Raw genomic sequence first — 24232 nt, forward strand, 5'->3', positions numbered from 1 at the left:
AGTGTCCCTGACCTGGCGGCTGCCCCATTTCAATGCCATTGCCATGCTGGCTGCCCTGCAGTGACCCACCTGCCCCATTGGCTGTCCTGCAGTGACCCACCTGCCCCATTGGCCGTCCTGAAACAATAGCACAGCCCCGTTGGCTGCCCCGCAGTGCCCCACCTGCCTGATTGGGTCTTTGGTGGCACCACTGCATTGGCTGCCCCTCTCCATTGGCTCACTTTGCGCCCCTTTCTCATTGGTTGCTTTCTCGGGGCAGCCCTGCATTGGCTGTCCATCCTTGCTGCCCACCCTGTCCACTGCTCCATTGGATGGTTGCCACTGTGCCCAGCCATGGTGCCAGGGCTGTGGTGCTGTGCCATGCCAGTACCATGGCAGTACTGCCACACCATGCTGGTGCTGTGCTGTGCCTCTAGCACTGCGTCACGCCAGGGCTCTGCTGTGTGGGTGGTGCCGTGCCACGCTGGCTGTGCCATGCCATGCTGGCTGTGCCATGCCGTGCCATGCCACCTGGTGCTGCGGCAGGGCCACACTTGGTGCAAGTGGGCTGTGTGAGCTGGGGCCGTGCCGTGCCTGACTGCCGGTGCCCACAGGTGTGTGCACGGGCTGTGCCTGCCCCTCGACGCCCTCTCCTACAGCTGCCAGTGCCACGAGGGCTACCAGGGTGCCCTCTGCAACCAGCCCGCCGAGCCGCCCGACCCCTGCCGCCGCCGGCCCTGCACCCACGGCCACTGCCGCCTCAGCCCAGGCGGCCAGCCCACCTGCGAGTGCCACAGCGGCTACACCGGAGCCCTCTGTGACCAAGGTAGGCGCGGGGGGCGGTGGGTGCCAGGGGCGGGCGGCCGCAGGCCGGGCCCCTGGACTGAGCGTGGCTGTCCCGCAGAGCCGGAGTGTCGCGGGGAGCCGGTGCGGGACTACCACCAGGTGCAGCGGGGCTACGCCATCTGCCAGACGACGCGGCCGGTGGCCTGGGTGGAGTGTCGGGGCACCTGCGGCAGCCCCGGCCTCGGCTGCTGCACCGGCCTGCAGCTGCGGCGCAGGAAATACGCCTTCGAGTGCAGCAACGGCGCGACCTTCGTGGAGGAGGTGGAGAAGCCCAGCAAGTGCGGCTGCAGCCAGTGCCTGTGAGCGGCCACCGGCCCCGCGGAGCCAGGGGGCCGGCAGGGAGCTTCCCCCCGCAGCCAAGGACCTCGCTTTGCCCTGTGGCCGCCGTGCTGCTGCCGGGGAGCTCCAGCACCGCAGCTGCAGCAGCAGAGCCCTGCCGAGGGCAGAGCTGCCGCGTCTGCAGGCGTGGGAGAGAAAGAAAGAAAAGAAAAAAACCCCACAAACAAAGCAAACGTGTAGATAGAGAGTTTTTTAAGGACTGCAGCTGCACAGCTGTGTGCATCGTGGCGGGCACCCTGCGGGGCTCTGCCTCCCCCAGCACAGCCCCACAGGCCCGCACCTCTGTCCCCCTCCATGGCAGCCCTGGCCCTCACATCCTGCTGGGGCTGGAGCGGAGGAGCTGAGGTGGCAGAGCCCCTGGGCCGTGGCGAGCCGTGGCTGGCAGAGGGCTGGGCTGTGCAGCCCTGGGCCCAGCAAGCCCGGAGTCTTGCTTCCTGTCCTCTTCCCCTGGCCTCTGGTTGGAGGCCATGCCATCACCCCGCTGGCAGCTGCAGGGAGCCCCTGGTGCAGTGACTCGGGTGCTGGAGCCCAGTGCCTCGCAGATAATGTCACCAGCTCTATGGCCACAGTCTGACACACTGCTGGCACCCCCAGGCTGTGCTTGCCAGCCTAGTTCTGGGTTGCTCCGGGCAAAGGCTCCAGCCCATTGCATTGGCATTGGGGCCATGCTGCGGGGAGCGGGACTGGAGTCATCCCAGGCACATCGAGTGTGTCACGGGCAGCGGGGTGCTGACATCCGTGGAGGCCCAGCAGCAGCCCTACCCCATGGCACGGGTGCCAGCACTGTGCCATTAATGCAAAGGGAGCCCCAAATCCCCCCAGTCCTGCCCAGCAGCTCTGCTCAGGGCGGGGAGCTGTGTGGGGCATCACAGGAACCCCGTTCCTCCCAGCTCAGCCCGGGGGAGGCTCTGCAGGTGGGCAGAGGTGGCCAGTGTCCCACTGGCCCAGCCAGCCAGGACAGGAGGCTGCTGGGACAGCTGGGGTGCATGGTGGCCGTGCCCATCACCACGGCCTTAGCCTTGTGACGAACAGGGACAGATGAAAAGGCTGAAGATGCCCAAGCCTGGAGCTGACACAGCTGCCAGGGCAAGTCCTGCCAGCTCCTGGACTCGGGTGCCAGTGCCCAGGCAGCACGTCTGCAAAGCCCACAGTGCTGAGGGCCACGTTGAGCCAGCGTGGGAGCAGCAGCACCACGGGGAGCCCATGCACCTGACCTCTGCACCACCAGCCCTTCTGTGCCCGTGGGGGCCAACAATGGCAGGGGCCCGACCTGGGCCAGTGCACACAGCAGGACACTGCGTCAGCATGTCACCTGAGCGGACAACCTCACCCCAGGGCTGCAGGCCCAGGCCTCGTGCCACCACCTCCAGCGGGTACCTCTGGCTCCATGGGTGCAGTCACCGTCCCCGCTCGCCACCGGCATCTAGGACGTTCCCACCGCCGCCACAGGGACGTGTTTCTGCCACAAACGCCCTCTCCACGGAGCCCCCTCTGCCGCACAGAGGAGCCGGGACGTGTCTCCTTTTGCCCGTGGCCCGGCCGGGGCTCGGTTGTGTTGTGTTTCTGTTCTTGCTGTAAGCTAACTGCTAAAGTATCTCTTTATACAGAATACTTACAGATTCTAATATATATTTGTATTTCATTTTGTTATAGTATTTTTCTATGTTTGGGGTCAACAAATGCTGTTTTCTTTTTGTTTACAGATGCTACTGGGCAGGAAAATGACGGTGGCTTTGTTTGGCCCGTGGGGTTTGTGTGTGTCACTGTTGAAGACGCTGGTTTGTACTAGGCTGGCGAGGGAGGCACTGAGCACCCTTCCGCGGCAGAGGCTGTATTGTTTTAGGAGCTGTTTGGTATTGTCTATGTTGTCTTCCATGTGAACATGACATTTATTCATTCAGAGGCTTGGCCTCTTCTTTCCTGGAGCAGACAAGGGGGCAGCTGGTGCTCAGGAGGTGCCACAGGCCGAGGAGCGTTGGTCCTGCCATAGGTGATGGTCTGCTACTCCTGGAGCAGCCCTGGCCACCTCCTCTGGGCAGAGCATTGCCCGTGGTGTGCCGGGACACGCAGCCCCGGGCTGAGGGCTCCTCAGGGACCTGCAAGGGTTATCCCTACACTGCTGTGCAAAAGGAGTCACTGCTGTCCAGATGAAGGGCCTGGTGCCTGCTGCAGGGACGGAGGGGCTGCGGGAGAACTGGGCACCTTTAACTGCTCTTTGGGGAAGGGGAGCAGGGGCCTGGCAGCAGTCACCAGAAGCACTGAGAGGTTCTGCCACAAACACAAATCTATTGCAGAAAGCGACACCACCAGCTCAGACACTGGTGTGGGAGCACTCAATCTCACCTGGGCATTTATATCCCCCTCCAGAGGTGCAGGGGTCCCACCCAGAGAGTGCCAGCCTGCTGTCCCCTTCATGATTTCACTCTCTCGTTCCCTCCCTCACCTTCACCCTTCCCCAGTTATCACACCAAACCAACGCTGATATCAAAGAAACGTTTAATAAGCTGCAATAAAATACGGACCTTTAGAAAGCTCATAGGGTGAATATTGACAGTGGAGGAAGAAAAAGAAAACAAGGTGGTGGGAATCCTTGAGGAGTTCAGATCTGAGTCAGGGACCTTTCACCTGGAACAAGAACACAACTTCTTCCATAGGCTAGGATGAAATAAAAGACAGGAGCACAGAGTTCACAGAATGTCAACATTTAGAGGGTCATACATAGTCAGAGTTCAGCTGACCCAGCTCTCATAGCTATACATATTGATTTAAAGCAACTCAATAGAATTTTCCTTTTGTTTGTTTCATTTTAATATTTACACTTTCAAAGGTTCGTCAGGTGAGGTATGTAAACATTATCTAATGGAAACCCCTCTCCACATTTCCAACTGAGAATTCACAGCAGACAGTTCATTTTCCCAACTCCCCGTGCAGCCCTTCCCGCTCCCTGGCACGGCTGGGAGTGTTCCCCCAGGCCCAGTCACCGGCTGCCCTCGCCCAGGCCCGGACAGTTCAGTTCGCATTGCCCGGGCTCAGACGTACAGTACCGGACGGGAGGGCTTTTCAGCTCAGTGGCTGAAATCCACAGAAACACAGAGAAACAAAACTTTCCCAGGGAAGCAGGCACCGATAAAGGAAAAACATTTGCCAGCAGGGTGGGGATAAACGTTGAGAGTCTTAAGAAAAAAAAAACGACTGGGTTGTTGCCTTTTTGTCCTTTTCTTTCTTTCTCTTTTTTTTTTTTTCCCCACACACCTGTTCCAAGGGTGAAGGAAGTGTGGGGCTGGCAGGGGCTCCTGCAGGGCTGGCACCCAGCAGCACTCCCTGCTCCACCCTCCAAAATCAGGGACTCGTCACCATAAAAGCAGCAACGGTCCCACTGACGCCGCCCCGCACAGCCAGGGTGGCTGCACAGCCAGCAAACTCTTCCAGGGAAAAAGGGTTTAAAAAAAAAGAGAGAGAAAAAAAAACCAAACACACTTAGGAAAAAACAGCCAAATGACCTCAAAACCCCTGGAAGGAGAATAAAATTGCAGAAGGGCAAGCAAATAAGCAAATGACCTTCTGGAGCCAGCTCCGGGGTTGTAAGGGTGACCCCGCAAGGCAGCTGCTCACTGCAGTCATTGGCTCGTGGGAGTTTGCTGTCGGTCAATGCCTCCCTTGCCCTGGCTGCTTCAGAGGGGTTCCCCAGGGGTGACAGCAGCCCCCACCTCCTGCGTCCCTGGGGATGCCTTCTTGGGCGTCCCCAGGCCAGGAGAAGCCCCTACCCCAATCGCACAGTGACCCAAGCCCCCGCCAGGAGCAGGGGTATCCGCAGCCAGCCCTGAGCCCCGAGAGCCCCTGCCGTCACAGCAGACATTATTACTACAAATCTTATTGCTTGCAGTGGCCAGTGCCTCAGGGCAGGGCCAGCGTGGCTGGCCACGGGGGCTCACTGCCTCCCCAGGCACCCCGGCCACCCTCTGACATCATCAACACGAGATGAAGAGAAAGTTTAATGCTTCAACTTTGATGTGACGTTAAAAAACCCAAACCAACCACCAACCACCACCACCCGCCCCGTCCCGTCCCGTCCCCCCCACGCAACAGCCAGCCCTTTGGTTGCGGCGTGCTGGGCGATGCAGCCCCACCAACCGACACACCAGGCCGAGCAAGAACCTGGGAAAAGCCCATGAAATAAATATTTTTAAAAACCCCCTATTTACAATATTCCATCTGTGAGCATGAAGTGAGAGAAAAATGCTTTTTCCTGCCCCGCCTCCCCCCCAGAAAAGCTTAAAAAGTAGGTTAGCATCCTGCCGCCTAGCACAACACTATCTTACATGGCACCTACACATAATATATATTCACATTTCATTTTAAAATTAGGTACTCTTACAAACAGACTTAGAAAACATTGGCTAGCAACGCAGCCCGAGGGGCTGCCCGGCCCCCGGCCCCGCGGCACGACCCCCGGCCGCCTGCCCCCGGCTCCTCCGGCTGCCCCCAAGCTGCCAACGTGCCCTGAATCAAAACCTCCAGCTGCCTCCCCACCCCGCTGCCCTTCGGGGAGGGGGTGGAAGTGCTCGTGAAAGAGGGGGCTTGTCCGTGGGGAGGGGAGGAGGAAGGATGGGGACCGTGACTTCTGCTAAGCCTAGGGGTGAGCTTAATACAAACAAGAACTCCTGAGAACATCTTAGAACAGATGGATTCATTTCACAACCACCAAGCTAAAGGATGGGCCGAACGGACGCTACGGTACACGGGAGGGGGGACGCGCGCCATGTGGGGACATCGTAGCCTCGTGGGTTGCTCAGAAAGCTACTGCTACAAGGAAAGCTGCAGTGGAGTTCCCTGGCAGAGGGAAGTCTGCCCCCACCGTCTTCCCAGGCTCTCCAGGACCTGGGGACACCTTGGCTGGGGCTAAGGCCTCTTCCTCCGGCATGACCACCAGCGGGGGAAAGGCGAGACTCCTAAGCTGGGTGGCAGCCAGCACCTCCCCGCTGCCCCACGCACTGCCTGTGCCCATGGGAGGCCAGGAACCACAGCCTTCCCAATGGCCTTCAGCTGGTAATGCAGGTGTCAGGCTGAAAGACTAGGAGCTGGAAAGAGAAACTGTCCATCAGCAAGTCTTAAAGGCAGGGCAGCGGAGTACCGCGTCCTTCTGAGATCGCTGCTCTGCTTCCTGGCAGCTTACAGAGGGCAGAGCCTTGGCCAACACCAGCACTCCCAGAGGTGCCATGCAGGCGGTTGGGATGTGGCTGGGCTTCAGCTCCCCTCATCTGCATGACTGCAAAAAAGAGTTGGGGCAGCTCATCAGCCTGCAAGGGCCAGTGCCATGCAGGTCCCACAACACCGGAGGGGACAGGGATGGCGAGAGCAGCAGGGACGAGCCCATCCCACTCTCCCAGCTCAGGGAGGGTCATCAGTAATGCAGCAGAAAGTTTGCTGAAAGCATCAGTGCTGGCTAAAGAGCTCTTTGGAGAAAGTTTGCTGCACATACATCTCACTGACATGTTGGCAACCGAGCACAGAAACATCACTGCACACAGCAAACGCGAGCAGAAAGGACTGCGCTAGGGATGACTATAAACATGTGCCCACCCTGGATACACCACACATACCCATCAGCAGAGAAACCCACACCAGGGCAAGCACTGCTAGACAGAGCCCCAACAGCTACAGATAGAAGGAGCCATCCTGGGCTCAAGCTGTTCTTGCTGCAGCTCTCAACACCCTCTGCCAAGAGAAACCTTGCCTCTGAGCTCCTCGGCAAACCCAGCCCCTCCCAGAGATTAGATAAGATGGTGAGCTCCTGACTATGTGAGACGTGAAAACCCAGAGTTGCCGATGACAAGGTGAGGAGGAAAAGGTGAGGGGTGGGAGGCTGGTAGTAGAGGGACAGCAAAGACATCTGTGGAGGCACAGAGCTAAGACAATGTTGCTCCTGCTACAGGGACCAGGGAGTGGGGATGGAGAATGGTTTCAAGATTAGGATGAGAAAGTGATCAGCAAGGAAGCCAAAGTGACAGAGAGGGAGAGAGAGGAGAGGGCTGTTTTGTAGGACACAGCACTTGCGCTGAAATCTGGAGCAGAGCAGCTGCAGAGTGGCGGAGAAGGAGCGCAATGAGGCTGCAGAGCTGAGGATGGCACTGTGGTCGTGCCAGTGGGCAGCTCTCACCCTAGCAAAGGAAACCCGCTCCATGACTGTGTGGAATAAGGTGATAAACCGTGCAGCTTATTCCCTTCCATCCATTAAGCTCATCCACAGCTCCCCTGCACACCTCACACTACAGGCTGCCCCAAGGCAGGGGCCGTGCTGCGGCAGCGCGCCAAGCCACAGAGCACACGGAGACCAGCAGTGCATGGCCCAGGCCATTAACGGAGAGCAACAGGTTATGTTTGTGCTATTACCACCACTTATCCTTGTGTCTCTTGTGCACTGTTCTAGCTGAACCGTGGCTGTGTGGACAGAGGAAATTGGGAAGGAAGCCGGGAAGGGTAATGCCAATGCGAGGGATGGCTGGAAAAAGGAAAGGAGAAACAATTCAAACATCAGAGCACTGAAAATGGAGCTACCTGGGCAGTGCCACTCTGCCAGGCAGTCACCTAGCATGCAGACCTTTTAATTTGCTAGCAAGTTAAATTGGCATTTAATTTTCTAGCAAATTATAGCATTCCTCCTCGCTGCCCCAAAAGAAATGACTCGCAGAAGCAAGGGCAAAGCACATGAAGAGCAGGTCCTGTAGGACCTGGCAGCTACTAGTGGTCTCAATGGGAGAACTCACACAGGAGAGGCCTGTGCTCAAAGACAGCATCTCACAGAGCAGTGACAGCAAGGAAAGGAGCCTTGCAAGGGGCTGAAAGCCTTAATCCTCTTCCAGAGACAACGACCACTCCTGGGGCATCCTCCCCTGGGGTAACCCACAGGATTGCACAGACCTGTAATTCAGAGAACTTGTACTAAAGCACCAATAGTCCCACATGGCGGTGGGCTGGAGAGGTCTTGCCCCAAGTGCTTGCTGCAACAACTCAGACACAGGCAATGGCTTCACTCTACCTATCCCTTGGCAAACAAGCCCACTCTGTAAAAACTACCTGCACGAGCAGAACCCACTGCCCCACGCAGCAGGTCCAGGAGGAAACATTCCTGCCAGCTCCATGCAGAGAAGAATCACTCTGTTTTTCCTCAAAATCATGCTTTTTAAATTGGAGGAAAGGAGGTGCCAGGGGGCAGAGCAGCTCTGAGCTGGGCTTATGTGTCAGGCTCGGGAGAGCCATGCAGAGGCCATGGTGCCAGGGTCCAGCCCTGAGGACAGCAGAGCAGGGAGCCAGAGGGTCTCTGCTGACAAGACCCCAGACCATCTCATCCCCCAGGACTGTCTGGCTTGCCCCTCCTGCAAACCTCCTGCTCCCTGTCCCTACAGATGCCCAAGGTGCTGCTCCACCATCTGCCAATCTGAGCCTGGTGCCCAGAGGGACACGTGGCACATGTCTGGCCTGGGCTGGCCCCAGGCAGCAGGCTGGGAAATTGTATTTAAGAATGGTTAAGAGAAATTAAGAGAAAGCAAATAATTCTGGGTTTTTTTTCAAAGAAGAGTATTTGCTTTCTCTTCATTTGCTTTCTGAAGACAGGAATAACAATTGACAGCCCAGCCCAGAACACTTATTTAAGTCCTATCCTGACACAAAACACCTCTTCTACCTTTCCTCATTAAAGGGTGCAGAAATTCAGACTCATACCTAGGAGGCACAGCCCAGCTCCCCTTAGAGGCTCTTTGCAGATTTCTTGAGCATTACTTTTTGCCCAGGACATGCTGGATCTAACGTGGGAAAGCCAGGGCTTGCTGAACACCCCTAGCATCCCTCTGGGCAGGGAGAGAGATGCTGACTGAAGGAGATCAGAGCCTGGGACAAGCTGCAAGTGTTTTGGACCTCAGGCCACATTGCCTGCACACTTCCCAGCATGGCCAAGGCCAGCTCACTTCTTTCCAGAGCCCTGCAACTCCTCCAGCATCTGCTGACAGGGCTTTGTCTTTGCATAGGAAATCTCCATCCAGCACATATGACAGAAAACTACAGACCAAGCCTTGGAAGAATATGGTTGACCTTTCAGTGTTTCTGATTTCTCCCCATGATGAGCCCTGGCTTTTCCTGACACCTGGCAGGGACACTGTGGGGAACCTTGGGGCCTGATCCCACCACCAGCTAAGTCAAGCAGCGCACACTGAATTGGGATGGACACCCAGATGCTGCTCCACTGCCACACCAGTGTGATGCCCACTATCTCCCACCCATGCCACATCGAGTCAGCTGGTGCTGGTGGAGCCCCAGAGCACAGGAAGGCAGCCAAGAGGCTGGAGCAGCAGCAACTCATACAGAAAGCCTCTCTCCACTTGCTTTGTCAAGGTTTTCATCCCATTCCCAGAAGCACAGAAAATGGAGAGCAGAGCAGCCTGCATTTACCAGTGGCTAAAAAACTGGGGAGCAAGAAAGAGGGCAATCCCCACAGAGCACTTGGTGTGTGGTGCCCCACACAGCTCTGCAGACACAGTCCAGAACTTCAGGAGCAATGGTGAAGGATGGAGAAAGAGGGATTGTGGAGGATGGGGAAAAGGAGGTTGGCTGCTGGAGAGCAGCACAAGGAATGGAGGTAAGAAGGGTGCTCCCATGCACACTGGGCCCAGAGGAAGAAGGGGTATCCCTCAGACAGGCTGCCCCAGCCATGGGTTAGAGGACTGAAGTACGGATGGAGAAGCAAGAAGGAAAAACAACCTGTAACAAAGGTACAGATCAGTCATATAACTGCCACTGGTGCCCTCCTGGCTCACACCTCTCCTGAAAGGCTTTTAAATCTTTTCTGATGGAATGTTTGACATATTTAATGCATGCAGTAAAAATTAATGCAATAGATAACTTCATATTAATCTGTACAGGGACTGACAGACTAGATTGAATCAATTCCTAGCTGTTCAGAGAGTTAACTTATTCTAGCATGAGTCAAAAGAAAGGGGAAGGATTTTTTTTTTTTTAAATCAGCCATTTCATAGTAAGAGAAAAATGTGCTGCAGCCTGGTGTGCGTCAGCGCTGGGGGAAGGGAATACCTGCAGGAGAGCCAGAGGTGCTCTGTGAAGGGCGTGTGAGTCTCAAATGCCTCCTTCCAGCCTCTCTACTAAACGGGTACAACAAAAGGTTCAAAGCCAATTATCTGCTCACCACCCCCAGTCCACCACTTTGGGATCTGGGGTTCAATGCCACCTGTGAAAAGCAGTTCTGCTTGTAGCAGAGCCCTTGACAGCCCTTGCCCCCAGGACAAGACGTCTCTCAGGCATGGGCTGCCCTGGAGCCGTGCCCTGAGCAGGGACAAGGGGCTCTGAGGATCCCTAAGCCCACGCAGTGTCCTGCTGCTTTCTGCATGGGAGGAGGTCTGCACTGGCATTCAGACAAACGGGCTTTGTGCAGCAACACAAGCATGAAGCCGTGGAGACGCAATGGCTAAGGAAGGTGGTTTCCCCACTGCCCAGGCACCTGACACCCCGGCCTGGCACAGCCAGCACAGACACGTGCTCTGCACAGTTCTAGCAGGCTTTTCTGAGAGGTGCCCGGCACCCTGACCCCGTTCTGGCACTGCAGACCCCCAGCTGCCTTCCAGACGTGCTGCCTAACTTTGCAGAGGAACCCTGTGAAGGCCTTGTTCCAGACAGGGCAGAGGCTGGGCTGCTTTCAGGCTCCGCAGCACCAGACACAAGCAAGGACCAACCGACCGCACCTCGACAGGAAAAGGGTGAAATGCAAATCACAGCCAAAAAAGAAACTTCATTCAGTCCCTTCTCTCAACCTTATTCCAACTGCAAATCCTGGCTTAGGAAGGCACGAGGCAAGACGGGCACAAGAGCACAGGGTGGCAGGGCCACCTGAGAGGGCTCCGCTGCTGCTGAGCACTCTCAGGAGGAGCTCAAGCCTGCAAAGAGGGAGAGACTCACTCTTCTGCGAAGCGCTGCGGAAACAGCGCTGCCATCAGAGACCACAGAAATCACCACGAGGGTAGCAAAATGGGAGAAGGAGGCCTGTCTAAAAGCAGGGGCTGATTCACCCCCGAAACCAGTGAGAAATAAAGCGGGATCCAGCCCAGCATGCGCGGCCGGCAGCAGTGGCTGGGGCAGCCCGGTGCCCAGAGCCCCACAGCAGGACGTCCCGAGCCCACGGGCCGTGCAGCAGGGCAGCCGGGCAGCCGGGCAGCCATCAGCAGTACGCACACCAGTAGCTAAGGAACACCGTGACACAGCCAACAGGACGGGACAGCAGCAGCTGCTGCTAACGAACCCACACAGGACAGATTCGCCTTTCTCTCCCTCTGAGATGGGAAATGGTTTTGGTTTTGCTTTAAATGCCACTAAGAAGACAGACAAGAAGGGGGACTCTGAAAGAAAAGGGAAATGTTTGCGTGCACCCAAAGGCTGCCGAAAGCTACTTCATGTGCACGAAGGTGGTTTTCTTTCTGCTACAGTACAAGTGCTTGTGCCTCAAGTATAAAACGCAAGCCTCCAAATCACACAGACGAGCTTCTTAGTTTTATTTTTAAAGTGATAAATAAGGCACTGTACTTTTAACTAAAACTGCCTGGTTCCAAGTTTTAAAAAAAAACCCCAAGGAACGTTCAAACTGCAGAAACTTCCTTCTGAACAGCAGAGCCAGACAGCCCGACCTCTTCTCTGTCCGAGACACGTCTGCCGATGCCTAAAATCACGGGCGTTATCCTTTAACTGCGGATTTTTAAAGGCTTGCTACAGCTTATAAAAGCAGCTTTAGTTAATGCATGGTAAAGGGTTACTACTATACACCAGTTTTGTACATGGCTACTGGTTCTTCGCTATTTCGGGTCCAGTCGCGAGCGTTTGCTGTGCGAACAGTCCACTTTTGCCCTCAGCTTCCTCTTGCCCTGTGACCCGCTGCTCTCCTGCATTTTCCTCATGGACCTCGTCAGGGTCTTCCCACCGCTGGGCTTCTTGTTGGCCATCTTCTGCGACCGCGTGGAGGACTCACCCAGGGGCTTCTGCTTCGGGGACTTGGCCAGCTCCTCGTGCCCGGGGGGTAGCACGGCCCTTCTGCTCGTGTTCTCCTTGCCCTTCCGCACAGGGAGCCGCATCTTCTCCAGCTGCCTTTTCGGGGCTCTCTTCTCTTTCAAAGACATTTTTCTAGCCAGCTTATTGCTCCTCTCCACGACCGCCTGCTTCCGGGTGGCGGCAGCTTTCGCGCTGGCCTCCGAGTGCTTTATTTTACTGGCCTTCTTGGCGGGCAGCTTGTCCTTGGCGGAGGAGCCCGACCGCTCCTGGGTGCTCCCGCTCTCCTTCAACGTCCTCTTCTTCTTGCTGAGCTGGAGGTCGGCTTTGGGCGAGGGGTCCTCCTGGGACCTACCCTTCGCCTTCCGTCCCTTCGCCGTCCCATCCACTGATGGAGATTTAGCGGGAAAGGCGTCTGCTTTGATCTGCAAGGCCAGCTTCGGAGACATCAGCGGGTTGATGCACACGCTCTTCCGGCTCTGCTTGCTCTCCAGGGACGGATGTTCCCCCGCGCCATCGCTCTTCTTCTCCGCTTTCACCACGCGCTGCTGGGCTCGCAGCTTGCCCCGGAGGTTGGAGTACTTGCGCAGGATCCTGGTGCTGGCCTGCGTGGGCAAGCTGAGGGCAGGCTGGATGCTTTTGTCTTCACTTGGCTCCTCGGTGCTGGCCTTGGCGGGACACGTCTGGTTGGGAGCGGCGGCTTCTTCAGCCTCTGCTTTATCAGCGTTCTCCCGAATTTTGGCCCAAAGCTTTTGATTCTTCAGGTTATTCCGAGCCGGGGTAGTGGCAGCGAACTTCTTGAGGTGCTTTTTCAAACGTTCGGCTTGCAGTGAGCTGGGGTAGAGACTGGAGGAGGAGTATTTCTGCATGGGGACTTTGATGGGGGGGATCTCCCCTGGGAGACGGGTGTTGAGTTTCTTCACGATCACTAGAGACCGGGTTTCAGTTGTCTCCAGGAACCACTGGCAGATGTCGGACAACTTGAAGGCTTTCATAAACAGCATCTGGACAGGAGAAAGCTTCTGCACTTCCAGCGAGCCTCTACTTTTCCGTGTCCTTTTCTTGCTTTTCCAGATCTCTTTCAGCTTGTCGGCTTTGTTCTTTACCTTGGGGGTCGGCTGCACCTCCTTCTCCAGTTGAATCCAGCCCTTCTGAACTTTCGTGTACTGAGCATTGAACTCGGCGATGAGCTCCTGGTTCTCCTCTTCAGCACACCACTCCATGAACTTTGGTTTGCTGTCAGCCATGTCTGTGTCCTCCAACGCCAGGCAGTCGTCGTTCCCTGAACTGCTTTCATCCCTGGGTTTCGGGATGGCTTGCATAGACTCCTTCCCTGGTGTGTTCTTTTTCGCAGCATCTACGGGTGTGGGTGTGTGTCGTAAGTTATAAAACTGCAGGGCGGCCTTTTTATGCTTTGCAGCCTTTGCTGGAAGGTGCTTGCTTCCACCTCTGCTGCTGGGACACGGAGAACTGGCCACTGGCTGGTAGTTCTCTGGCTTGCCCAAGTCCATGGCACTATCAGAGCTCTCCTCCTTTGTGCTGGCATCACTGGGTTTCACATCCACTTGCTCGGCATCATTTGCAGGTGTGCTGCTCTCCAGAGGGAGAAGAATGCTTCTTGTCTCAGAATCAGCCTGGACGCTGACGTCTTTCATCTCGCCTGATGGACTTTGACTGCCATTGGCAGCGGGGTCGTCCTTACAGGAATCCTCTCCCTCTGCCACAGTCTCTTTTGCTAAGATGCTTTTATAGGTTTGTCTAGTAGTGACACCGTTCTCCTCGCCTGACTGCTGCTCAGTGATGCTCTCCGGTGCCTGGCCCGTGCCCGGCGCCTCGCTGGTGTTGAGCAGCACATTGGGGAAGCAGTCATTTGGGAAATGTGTGGATGCTGCCCCATCCACCTGCGCTTCCCTCTTGAACCGCTTAGCACCAGGGCTCTTGGAGACTTTGATCTGAAGGCAAGGAAGCTGCACAGAGCTGGAAGAACCAGCATCCTCAGCACTGTCCCCTATGGGTGACTGGGATTGCTGGCTACGGAGACGCCGGTCCGATGCCACGAGGACTCTCCTGCCTTTCTTTCGCTTCTTGTCTAGACTGTCCTTGGAAGAGACAGAGTCTTTCTCTGCAGTGTCTGAGCCATCAATATCAGGCAGCGCTTCCTCTTCAACAAGCTCTTTGTCACCCGCTGGGCTGCTACTCTGCACCGTCTCTCCTCCCGAGGTTTCAGGGAGGGCAGTGCTGGTGGGCACAGCCTCCTCGTGCTCAAGGGAGCCATCACCCATCATGTCTGATAATTGGGCTTCTGGTTGAGCAGTGATGCTCTCGCTCTCATCCACGCACTGCAGGGTGGCAGGGGGCTCTGGGGGGCTCTCCGTGTCCGTGGTGGTGGGGGGCTCGTCGGGAGCCTGCTGGCCCGGAGAGCATGGGGAGGGCACCGCCAGACACAGCCCACAGGGTTCCGCGTCTCCCAGGCCTGGAAGCTGGACAGGATCCCTGGCACCATCATCCGCAGCGGAGGAAGGCTGCGAGGGAGACTTTGGCTCCGGGCTGGCAGGGAGGTCTGGGTCAGTCTGTACATCAAGGCCCGGGCAGCCTTCCACTGAGACGGGAAGGGCAGCAGGATCAGCAGCCTGCCCGCTGCCACTGCTGGCCCCAGGGGAGCCCAGGCTGCTGCCAGCCTCCCAGGGAACGGCGTCTCCCACTCTCGTCCCCCCTCCTTCAGCAGGAGGGGAGCTGGGGGGCGGTGAGCCGGGCAAACTGTCCTCTTTCTGGGGGCTGGGTGGAGCGGAGAGGGAGAAGAAGGGCACGGCCAGGGCAGCTTCCCTCGACCGCAGTGCCCGGGTATCCCGCGGCTGCGCTGAACCCGGCTCAGATCGCTCTTTTGCTTCTCGGCTGGTCAGTGCCCCTTTGGCCAGGAGCCTCAGGGAAACCCTCTTCTCACCTTCCCGCCCTGTCCCCACAGACCCCACTCCGGAGAGCACCGGGGGCAGTTTAGTGCTCCTGGGGGTCTCCAGCCGCAGTGCCGGGCCGCTCGCCCTCTCCTCCGCCCGCGAGCTCCTGACCAGCGTGCGGACGGTCGGGAGCTCACAGCACTCCCCGTTGAAGTAGTACCCCCGCGTGCTCTTCCGCGCCGTCTTGCGGGACACCACGGAGCGCTGGCTCTCGAAGTGGCACTCGGTGATGGGCTGGCTGATGTAGACCACATCGCACTGGTTGTCGTAGTCGTTGATCCTCAGTCCCGACGCCTTCTTGCTCTTGCGGGTGGCTCTGAGGGCGGCTGCCTTGGCGCGGGGGTGCCCGCCGGGGGCCCGGTGGGCAGCTGGCGCTGTGCCGGCGGGCAGCCAGCCCTCTTTGGACTTGTCGAGAGGGCCCTTGTCGGCTTGGTGCAGGTGGCAGCCCGCCTTGCCCTTGGCCATGGCGTGCAGGTGGTTTTCTTGCTTTGGTCTCGCGTCTTGATCCTTCGCGTCTAAGTCCTGGTGCAAAGATGCTTTTGAGCCGCACTGCAAAGTGTTCTCTTTGTCGGCTCTGCGAGCGGGGGGCACCGCGAAGCCGGGATCCCAAGGCTCCTCCGGCAGAGCTCTGAAAGAGCTCTTTTGGGAGCCCAGACAGCTATCTAAGCTGTCCTCGCTGCTGTTCACATTTGCCACTTTGACCGAGATATAACCTTCCATGAGAGTCTTACCTGCTAGCTGCTCTTTACTGTCCTCACACTTTCTTACAGCGGCCTCTTGCTCGTGTCCAGCAGCTTGCTGCCCTTCCAGGCTCTTTGTGGCATGGTGGAAATTCAAAGAGGAAGAGTTCAACGTGCTGAGGTATCCTTGAGTGGAGCTATCCTTTGGACTAGCAGAACGAAGCCTGGTGATGGGGAGCTCGGAGAAGTCCCTCCTCAAAGCAGGACTGGAGCTCTCTGCTCTGTCCAGACACTTCAGCTCCGCTGGCTGTTTCGGGGCTTGTCCCGTAACATGCAGGAGGCCATCAGACCCCAACTGTCCTGGGTCTGAGGAAGAAGGGGGCTTTAATTCAGTACAGGTAACACCCTTATCCTGATTTTCAGTGCCTCGCTGGCTACAACCAGAGCCACAAGTAGAGGCCTCCATGCTCTCGGATTCAGACAAGTGCTGGCCCTCAGAGTCTGGTTGTACTTCAGTGTATATGTCGTTTAGCACGCGAATGAATTGCTTCTGGTGATGTGTACACAGTCTGACCATAAACTTTTCCAGTGGAGACTTCGGCTGATTGTTAGAGTCTATTGCTATTGTCTCTGCCGCATCCTCACTAGAGAGACAAAGAGAGAAGCAATCAGTAATACATCTCAGGAAATAAAAGCTTATGCTGCAAAACTGGGATAACTTCTCCTCCCACTCAGGCAAGTGGCTTCCCTGATCTCCAGGTGAGCTCACGCTCCCTGCCGTCACAGGGCTGGCAGGTACCCTCCAGGCCCCAGCATGCACTCGTAACGTACACATACTGCTGGCAGCACACGCACTACACTTTGTGTTTCTCTCTCACTGCCAGAGCCGTAGTCACTCCTCCGCCTAGGACATCCTGGCCTGTAGGCACCACGTGATACACTCAAAGCAAACCTAAATTTCCCAGTGAGAATCAGATTTAGTGTCTGCATGGTGCACAGAGTGGAAGGCCCAGCACTCTGGGACTCACCAGGACAACTGCACACCTCTGCACTCTCCATCTGCACAGCCAGGCTGGGTGGGAGCAGAGCAGCATCCCAGCTGGGCAGTCAGACACCAGAAACCTTGAAATACCGTAAGTCCCCAAATTCTGCTTATGCCTCGGTGGCAGAGGTCTAGGGCAAACTGAGCAGATCTGAGCCTTCTCTGTAATCAGTGCAGAAATTCTGGCGAGCTCCCAGCCCGCAGGGCGTGCAGGCAGCAACGCACCCTGGTGTGGTGTGGTGGCGGTGCCTGGCCATTTGCACTGACCTTTGATTTACTGCTGTGTAACAAAGAGGCTCTGCAGCTGACGGGCTGACTCCCAGCGCGTGGCAGGCGCTTGGAAAGGTGTGTGCTGCTGCAGCACAGGATCACTGCCACTAGCTAGCTCTCAAACCCAGGCAATTATCATATACCTGCTCGGCAGAGGCAATTAATTAGGACTTATTGGTGGAGAGGTTAAGGGATAATTACCCAGTGTTTGCCTGAACTCATCAGGAGTGCCACGCCAGGTGCTGTTATTGAGACCGTATCTGCTCTCAACGGCAGCGCGGGCGATTCCCAGCCGGCCCTCGCCACGCCGCGGGGGGTGCGCGCCTTGGCACCCAGGCTGCCTGGCACAGGATCTTTGTCTGCAACGATGGGTTGCTTTGCCAGTAACAGTCGCACTTTGCACCTCCCGGCCTTGTATCAGAGGAGTGAAAGTCAGATCCCCCCTCTACAGTCTTGCTCTTCCCTCCCAGCATCAGACAACAACCTCGCTCACTCGGCTGAGTCGAGGGGAGACAAGTTTACCGCAGGGTTTGGTGGCCAGGGTGGGGAAAAAAATGCTTTTTCAGGGCTGAATTTTCCCTCTCTACACTGCCAGGCACAGGGCTCAACAGGCAGACAAGAAGGAAGGAGCCCTGGTTCAGAGAAGTCATCAGCAGAGAGAAGGAGAAGGAGAAGGAGAAGGAGAAGGAGAAGGAGAAGGAGAAGGAGAAGGAGAAGGAGAAGGAGAAGGAGAAGGAGAAGGAGAGGCAGGGACCAGAGCTGGCCCTCACTGCTGCTGCCTTACTGCTTGTTGTCTGCTTGCTTTGAACCAGCCCCTGCAGCAACCTGCTTCCCCTGGCACGTGGGGTCTGCTCCCAAACTCAGCAAAGGGCAGGGAAAGGCACCCAGGGGACACCTCGAGCTCTGGGCTGGCCCAGTGGCACACGGTCTCCTTTTGCCCAGAAATGCTAGGCTGCAGCCAAGCTTGCCCTGAGCATCTGCTAACCAGCCCTTTGCTTTCCAGTTTGCCCAAATTTCTAAGCGTAAACAAGGCTGTGCCTCTCAATCACAGCTGCTCGGTTCCCTTAAAGGCTTCTAGAGCAGGGGTTTCCCAAAAACACCTGGAAAGGCTGAGCAAGCTCAGCTCACCAAGTGTGCTCCGGCACCTCCAGCACACACTCCCCGGGTGAGGGATAAACCACGTACCTCCAGACTGCTTTACTACCCCCGGGCGAGGAAAACGCCCTCCAGCAGCCTTCACAACTGGTTCTACCTGGTGCTGCTGCGATGACTCTCAATTTGCAACGCCTGGGATTAGTTTAAATAAAAACGCTTCAGGTAGAAGCTGGCCCCTCTCCAGAGCCCTGCATGGGAAGGGTTATGTCAGCCGGGATCTCTTACACGGCTCAGCTCCTCCCCTTGCCCCGCTGAATAACAAAGGGGATGAAAAACCTGTCACCCTGCAGGGCTTGGAGCAGGGGGCTTTGTGAGGAGGCAGAGCTCAGCACAACTTTTGTTACACCTTTGCAAAGAGGGCGGTTGCTCTCCTCTCACCTGCCCTCAGGCCCAGCTCCTACGAGCGGCAGCCATCTTCCCCCGGGAGCCTCAGTTCCTACCATAGGAGTGGCCCTGGGCAGCCTCCGCAAGCCCTCACGGCTGCCAAACAGCCACAGGCCAAACCGACAACTCCCTCCTTGCCAGGCCACCTTCGGCTGCCACACACAAACGGCTGCGAAGGAAGGGCCCACGGCACAGGGAAAGGGGTCGTGGGGGTGGTGATGAGGAAGAGGAGCTGAGCTGCGGGCTGGGCAGTACCTGGCGAGGGAGGAGAGCATGGTCTGTGTGAGGAGTCCCTGGCTCGGGCGAAGGGCCCAAAGTGGCCGGGCACAGCCCTTCCTCGCCCAATGCAGCCTGCTTGGCACAGACACATGGGGCTGGGAAGGGCTTGAAGTGGCCAGGCACAGCCCTTCCTCACCCAACGCAGCCTGCTTGGCACAGACACATGGGGCTGGGAAGGGCTTGAAGTGGCCAGGCACAGCCCTTCCTCACCCAACGCAGCCTGCTTGGCACAGACACATGGGGCTGGGAAGGGCTTGAAGTGGCCAGGCACAGCCCTTCCTCACCCAACGCAGCCTGCTTGGCACAGACACCCTGCTTGGCACAGACACGCGGGGCTGGGAAGGGCTTGAAGTGGCCAGGGCACAGCCCTTCCTCACCCAATGCAGCCTGCTTGGCACAGACACATGGGGCTGGGAAGGGCCCACGACCTGCTGGTATAGCAGAGGGCACCTAGGCTCTCTGGCCTCAAAGGCTCCAGGTGGCATTTCTGCCTTGCCTTCACCTAGTTTCTTCTTCAGAAGTGTGACTGAGGCCATGGTGCTCATTTTTACCTTATTTGCCCCACCACATTCCAAGGAGTCAATCTGAGATACACACAGCTTGTCAAGCTGTAAATTTAAAAAAACACAGATAAACATTTTTCCCCGCTTGATAAAGCAAACAAATCCATTCAGCCTCGATGCCCTTTGTCCTTAGAAGACCCATCTCATGCTGAGTGACACAGCTCAGCTGCTTGTGCAGGCACATGGCATTCAGAGTCCTTCAACTTTCACAGCACTTTGGCTCAATGATTGGCTGCAACTTCTCACCGGGAGGTCATCTGCTCCTTTCCCACCCCTGTGTGGGTGCTGCAGGCAGCACATCCACCTTCTGGGTTTCAAAGGGTAACCTTGAAGCAGAACTCTCCCCAACACCTGCATCCAGGCTCCGAGCACAGCTGGATCCTATCTTGGTCCTTCCTCTCCCTGTTGCCCCCAGGTGCTGAGCCACAGCCTGAGCCTCCTCTTCCCAAGATCTCACAGACACAGCTCTGTGCTCCCTGAGACCTGCTAACCTGTGTGCCTTGGTATCTGCCCAGCACTTCCCACCACACCTGTCTGTTCGGACTCTTACTGCCAAATAAAACAGGCCTATGGCCATTCTCTGGGTGAATGGGTGGACGTAGGATTGCCCACATCCTCCCTACTTAAGGCAGTTTGGGAGAAGAACTTGCTTCATGCTCAGGCATAACAGTTTGTTTCCAATGCCCCATGACTTCAGAGAGGGTTGCTTACAGGCTGTGTAAACTTGCAGCAAACCGATTTATTTAGGTGTTTTAACAGAGAGGAGAGGTGAGGTGATGACAGAGCTGAAGTGCCTTTCCAGCGGAAGGTGCTGGGCACTAAAGGGTTCCTCAGCCCTCTTGGCACAGGCAAACACAGAGGGTGGGAATTGGAAGCACAGTTTTAAGCAGAAGGAAAAATCATTCTCAGGAGGCAGCCACCCCCATCTCTGAAGAGGCTGCCTTTCAGGAGGCATGGATCAGCCCTGCAGAAGCTGCTGGGCTTGGCAGACAACTGAGGGAGCCTGGGTTTCTCCTCAGTGTCTGTGCTCACCCCTTCCCAAGGGGCTTGGCCTGAGGTTCCCTTAGTTTTGGTTGTGCATGAGAAATGTGTCATTTCTCTCAGCGCTGGAGAAGCCACAAGCTTAAAGGAGATGGGTGGCCAGTGAGAGGTGACCTACTGGGAAGCCTCTGTGGCTGTAGCCAAGCTGCAAGCGCAGTCACAAACCCGTATGGGGTACCCAAAAGGATTCGCTGCCATGGGGGAGACAGCCCACCTGCAGTGAGCTTTCTGCAGAGCCTGGAAGATGACAAGTCTACCTAATCTGGCCACCAGCCCTGGAAGCTGCCTGCAGAAGGGGCTCCTCTGCTCCTGCTCCCCATGCCCCGCTTCCAGCCCCGCTGCGCGCGTCACCCTGCGCCAACAGAACGCACCCTGGCATACACCAAGCAAATCTTGTCACCTGAGCCCCTCGCTGCCTCCTGGCCCTTCTAGCTTTCCCAGGGCAGCCCTGTTCTCTCCTCCTTCCCCGCCTGCAGCAGAAGGTGTCAGAGGCATCAAGGGGCAGGAGCTGTCAGAGACACAAACGGAGCTGTTGCTATGCAACCCCGGCGGTGCAGCAATTAACGCTGGGGAAAGCGTGCTGTGCTCTAAAGCTATTTGCATAGCTGCGTGCTGCAATACATTTGTTTGCATTGTGCCTCTACTGTTTAGTGGAGTTTGAAGTCAACCCTCCTCCAGCTCTTGCTGGGAGAGGACCTGGGGCTTCCAACAAAGGCCACGCGGTTGGTAATGAAGGGGCTGGGAGAAGACAGGGGTTTGTCCATCAGTAACACGTATAGACTGCGCAGGTATAGGATTTACAGTCAGAAGGGGGAAGGACAAGTTATCTGGATTCCACCCTATGCAGCCCCAGGAGCTTTTCTCCCCTTCCAGAGCCAGCTCCCGCCGTGCCCCCGACCCGCTGCTGGGATTGCCACATCTCGCCTTTCCCAGTCACACCGGGGAGACACTGAGCTGGTTCTGCTCATGAAAGCCAGAAACAGAGATTTAGGGGCAGCCCAGTATGCCTCTGGCTTAACAGTCTATTTGGGGTGGGGGTGAGCAAAGGAGAGAAGAAAGAGAGGGAGAAAGAAATCAGCTGGTTCGTACCAACCTACCTGGGATGCTGGTCTCCGAAAACCTGCTGATTGCCAACTGCAATCCTCTGGTTTGCCCACCCCAAGTTTCTCACTATTGAACATGAAGCCTGTGCCCTTTTTGGTTTTCTTTTTTTAGCCCTTGAACATCAGTTTGATTGATTATAAGTTTACAGGTATGTTTTGTACCTCAGAGGCACAAGAAGCAGCAGCAGAACAAAAGTTCAAGGCTAAGTGTTTCTGTTCCTTTCAGACCACTTTAAGCACCAGGATTATGGTTCTGTAAAAGAAACAAAACATAGCTATAAACTTATAAAATCCAATTTAGTGTTTTTCCAGGGGTGAGCTCTCCCCTCCCTCTCCTGCTGTCATACAGCTGACTCCATGCCAGTCAGTGGAGTGCTGCCTCACCACCCAGAACCAGAGGTACTGCTGGGGCACCCACCAAGCCTAAGCGTGCCTTGGAAAGCTGTCTAAAAGCAGAGATGTGAGAAATGTGGATGCCTAAGAAGAAAGCCTGGCTTGTGAGCAATGCTCTCCACCAGCTGAACTGAAAGCACCTTCACCCCAAGGTCCAAGGCAGCATGTCTCGCTGCCCTTGACTGGCAGCTCCAGCCCTGATGGTTTCAGCCACTTTATTTTTCAGGGCAAGTGGAAATGCCGTTCTGAGGGATTGCAAAGGAGGAGCAGCCTGTTCGAAGGGGCTCGCTCACCACTGGCAGCTCACGGGGTCTTTCAGCAGCCCACACCGATGTTACAGCAGTGGACACGGAGCCACGGTTGCTGCCACAAGTTATCATCCCAGGGCAGTAAGATGCAACACACATTGCATCTTCCCAGCTCCATTTGACACCCACTGTCGTGCTCAAACCCATGTTGGCTCAGAGCTGCAGCAAAGACCTGGTGCTTTGTGAGGTGGAGGTGGGGGAACACCTCTTCTTCTGCCGGCACCGCTCTGGGATGCAGCGATCCCTGGCAGAGCACAGGCAGAGCAGCCGTGTCAGCCACTACAGCCAGAATTTCTGGAGCTCATCACTCCAAGCCCCAGTTCAAGGCTGACACTGGATGTACCAGTTTAAAAGCCTGTGTTTCAATCCTCGGAAATATGCCTGGCACCTAACACCCCCCACACAGATGAATGAGTCCCTTCACACCTCTGTGGGTGCTGCAGTAATTCTCTCTTGCTGCACTGAAGAAAAAAATGTAGAAAAGCAGCACAGAAAGAGCTGAGGCTCCACACACAGCTAGGAAGGAGAGAGAGAGAAAAAAGCATTTCTCTTCTCTAAATTAAAAGCTGAAGTTGTGCAAAGCACAGCCAAAATAATTATGGAAATATAGCTGCCGGGTTCCCAAGGCCCCTGAATTTACACCGTCCTTGGTGACGCATGTGGGGATGGGCTGAGCTCGCATTTCGACTGAAAAGCAGGAAGAAACAAGTTATAGATGGGTTTTGTTTGGTTGGGGTTTTTGTCAGCTACATGTATTCATCAAGGTATCCAGGCTGTACAGTAAGCCAACTGACTGGATAAACAACAGACACCCAGCACAGATTCAGACTTTTAACCCTTCAGAGTAGTGTCTTTTATTTGTTCATTTGGTTTTAGAGTAGTGAAATGTTAGAAATCACCTTCTCCCCACCTGTAGCCAAATAAATATCAAACCAGCCAAAGTTTTACATTGGAAAGACCAACAGCAACCTCAAAGAAGTTTCTCTTTTTTATATTCCTGTCACAGCTTCCTCCACTCCCACCTTCCCCAAGTAACTAACCCAATGTATTCCATCGTAGTTTATTGTCACTTGTGATACTTCTAATACAATATTCAATGACTAATTAAAAATCCTACCACTGAGCTATTGCTTTAAAACCAAGGGAAATTCACCATGTTGGAAACATTATTCTACATGGCACCTTTCAAAGCTTTTCCATAGTTGTCCTTGCTAATTTTCCTAATTATCAGGGACATCTGGGATGTTCCCTTTAAGGCAAAAAAATACATCTATAACTGAGAGTGTTTCTCTCTGCGGCAGTACTCAGCATCTTCCCTGAGCTAGGTGTTCCAAAAGAAAAGATCACAGCAGAAGACCAGAACAGACAGAAAAAGAGAGTACACATCAGGTCACAAAGGTGCAGGGGGGAAAAAAAGCTCTTACAGTGATTTTCACAGCTCTGCACACATTCTATGAAAAAGCAGCACCTAGTTAAGGCCAGGGTGACCCCAGGGGCCAGTCCTATGCAGTAGGAAGGGATGCTCTGGGTGTCTTCCTCAGTCCCAGGTGTGAGCTGGGGACTAGCTCTGGACCCAAGGTGAGGCTGCTCCCCTGCTCCCGAGCCCTTTGCTGATGGCTCCCTTCCCATCGAGGGTACACTCCTCTGCAATAAATCAGGGGTTGAGAGCAGGATACACTGTGCTGTGTTAAATCCCACCTTCCCATCCTACGCTGCACCAATACTGCAGGGCTGCACCTGCAGGGTGGCAGAAAACCCAAGTGCATGGGATGGTCTCTCTGAAGGCATTGCTGGTCCCAGCTCCAGCAGTCACACTGACACACACCACCACTGCCTGCTTCTACAAGTCTCAAGGATTTTAA

At 55.8% G+C, this 24232-nt stretch overlaps 2 protein-coding genes across 2 annotated transcripts in view; one reads left to right on the top strand and one right to left on the bottom strand.

The window, feature by feature from the left end:
• Positions 1-1128, top strand: part of SLIT1 (slit guidance ligand 1) — a 63393-nt gene extending 62265 nt beyond the window's left edge. Inside the window, exons 36-37 of the mRNA XM_062000995.1 lie at positions 594-805; positions 884-1128. Of these exons, the coding sequence (XP_061856979.1) occupies positions 594-805; positions 884-1128 (457 nt within the window). The remainder of the gene's footprint in view (positions 1-593; positions 806-883) is intronic.
• Positions 1129-5280: 4152 nt separating this feature from the next.
• Positions 5281-21884, bottom strand: LOC104550195 (uncharacterized). Its single transcript, XM_062001915.1, has 2 exons — positions 21832-21884; positions 5281-16476 (listed from the first exon to the last, which is right to left on the bottom strand). The coding sequence occupies exon 2, from the start codon at positions 16407-16409 to the stop codon at positions 12012-12014; it is 4398 nt and encodes a 1465-aa protein (XP_061857899.1). The 5' UTR covers positions 16410-16476; positions 21832-21884; the 3' UTR covers positions 5281-12011.
• Positions 21885-24232: the final 2348 nt, after the last annotated feature.

Source organism: Colius striatus, chromosome 8 (assembly GCF_028858725.1).
Source record: "Colius striatus isolate bColStr4 chromosome 8, bColStr4.1.hap1, whole genome shotgun sequence".
NCBI lineage: Eukaryota > Metazoa > Chordata > Aves > Coliiformes > Coliidae > Colius > Colius striatus.